Below are 1,634 nucleotides of genomic sequence, written 5' to 3'. Positions count from 1 at the left end.
TTAGGGGAGGGCTAAACAAGGCATGCCTGTGTGCACTGCTTGACATCTGGCCTTGGGATTTGTAGGACCCTGCTTAGGGGCAGCTGAGGCCCATATATGGGAGGCAGGGCAGAGCACTAAGCCAAGCCTGGTGGCCTCTCCACCTCACATCAAATGCAGAGTCTCACCCAAGTGGTGTCCAGTGGCTCTGGCCCTGCCTCAGGGTTCACCCCCAGGGGTGAGCCTGCCAGGGCCTCCTTACCTCCCTCCCACAACATCCAGAACCTCCAGGAAAAAGGTGGGGGGAGGTGGGACTCCTCCAAAGGGTCCAAGGGTCTTGGTCCCACTCCCCAAGTACCCGCCGCAAGACTGCAGGAAGGTGGGCTGCAAGATGGGAGGTCAGGGAACCCCGAAGCATGGACAGGAACGTCCTTGTTCCCTTGGACGGCCTGGGGCGCCCTCTGGCTGCGACTCTGCTCACAGCCTGATTCAGGACGCCCCCCCCAGAGCTCCCAGGGGCAAGAAGAGCATGAGGCAGATGCAGTGGGTCTCTGAGAACTTAAATGACCCCCACCACGTGGCGGGTGGGCAAGGAGGGGGCTCACAGCAGAAGCAGAGTGGCCCCGGGACAGGGGCGCCACAGGGCGCTGAGGGTTCAGGCCACCCCAGCCTGGGCCTGGTAAGTAGCAGGTCAGCATAAAATCCAACCTCCAGAGGCACATCCAAACCCCACCCAAAGGGGTTCAAATGACGAGAGTGGGAACAGAGGGGCTCCCTGAGGCTTCAGACCCATCCCCAGGAAGACTGGCCCGGGTTCCAGGGACGATGGGGGACCCGGCATTAAATACGTTATAAATAGGCGAACACTGTGCAGACAGGCGGGGCTCACATTCCTCTCGTCCTTTGGGGGATCAGGGCCTGGGCTCTCTCCCAGAGATGCCACAGGCCTGAGGTGGCTGCTGGGGAGGAGCCCAGGAGCGCCCCACAGTCTAAAGTCCAGCCCGAGGGCACAGAAGCCGAGAGCTCAGGGCTGCTTTGTCTTGCCTCTGTTCTTCTGGAGCTTGGCATGCACGACTTTGAGCGTGGTCAGGAAGTTGCCGAGGAAGAGGATGAGGAAGGTGAGCGCCAGCACGAACACCTGGGGGAGTCCAGAGAGGAGGGCGAGGCTAGGGCATCTGCCCTGCTGAACCCCTGCCCCCAGCACCCCAGAACCTCCAGCACAGCTACCCCCAAACTCCCAAACTGCAGGGGTTTGCTAGCAAAGGCAGAGATTCAGGCAACCTGCGGGAAGGGGTGAGGCTCAGGCTTGGGCAGAGCCTAGAAAGGGCTCTACAGTATAGGGTGAACCTCCTTGGGATCCAAACACCTGGGGGAGGCTCCAGCCCCAGCCCTTCCAGGAACCTCCCTCCCAAGCACGCCACACACATACACACACCCACCGCCACACCTGCCATCCCAGCCCTCCCCAGGAACCTGCACCCCAGCACACCACACACACACACTGCCTCCCTGCCACACCAACCCTCCCAGGAACCTGCACGCCAGCACACCACACACATGCACGCGCGCGCGCACACACACACACACACACACACACACTCCCTTCCTGCCACCCCAACCCTCCCAGGAACCTGCACCCCAGCACACCACACACA

General features: G+C 61.8%; 1 protein-coding gene across 1 annotated transcript in view; it reads right to left on the bottom strand.

Moving 5' to 3' along the window:
* Window positions 1–520: 520 nt before the first annotated feature.
* Window positions 521–1,634, bottom strand: part of TMEM120B (transmembrane protein 120B) — a 53,642-nt gene continuing 52,528 nt past the window's right edge. Inside the window, exon 12 of the mRNA XM_017544286.2 lies at window positions 521–1,117. Coding sequence (XP_017399775.1) covers window positions 1,004–1,117 — 114 coding nt within the window. The 3' untranslated portion in view covers window positions 521–1,003. The remainder of the gene's footprint in view (window positions 1,118–1,634) is intronic.

The sequence above is a fragment of the Cebus imitator genome, unplaced genomic scaffold (genome assembly GCF_001604975.1).
Source record: "Cebus imitator isolate Cc_AM_T3 unplaced genomic scaffold, Cebus_imitator-1.0 Scaffold169, whole genome shotgun sequence".
Classification (NCBI taxonomy): domain Eukaryota; kingdom Metazoa; phylum Chordata; class Mammalia; order Primates; family Cebidae; genus Cebus; species Cebus imitator.
This window is presented reverse-complemented; position numbering and strand designations above follow the sequence as displayed.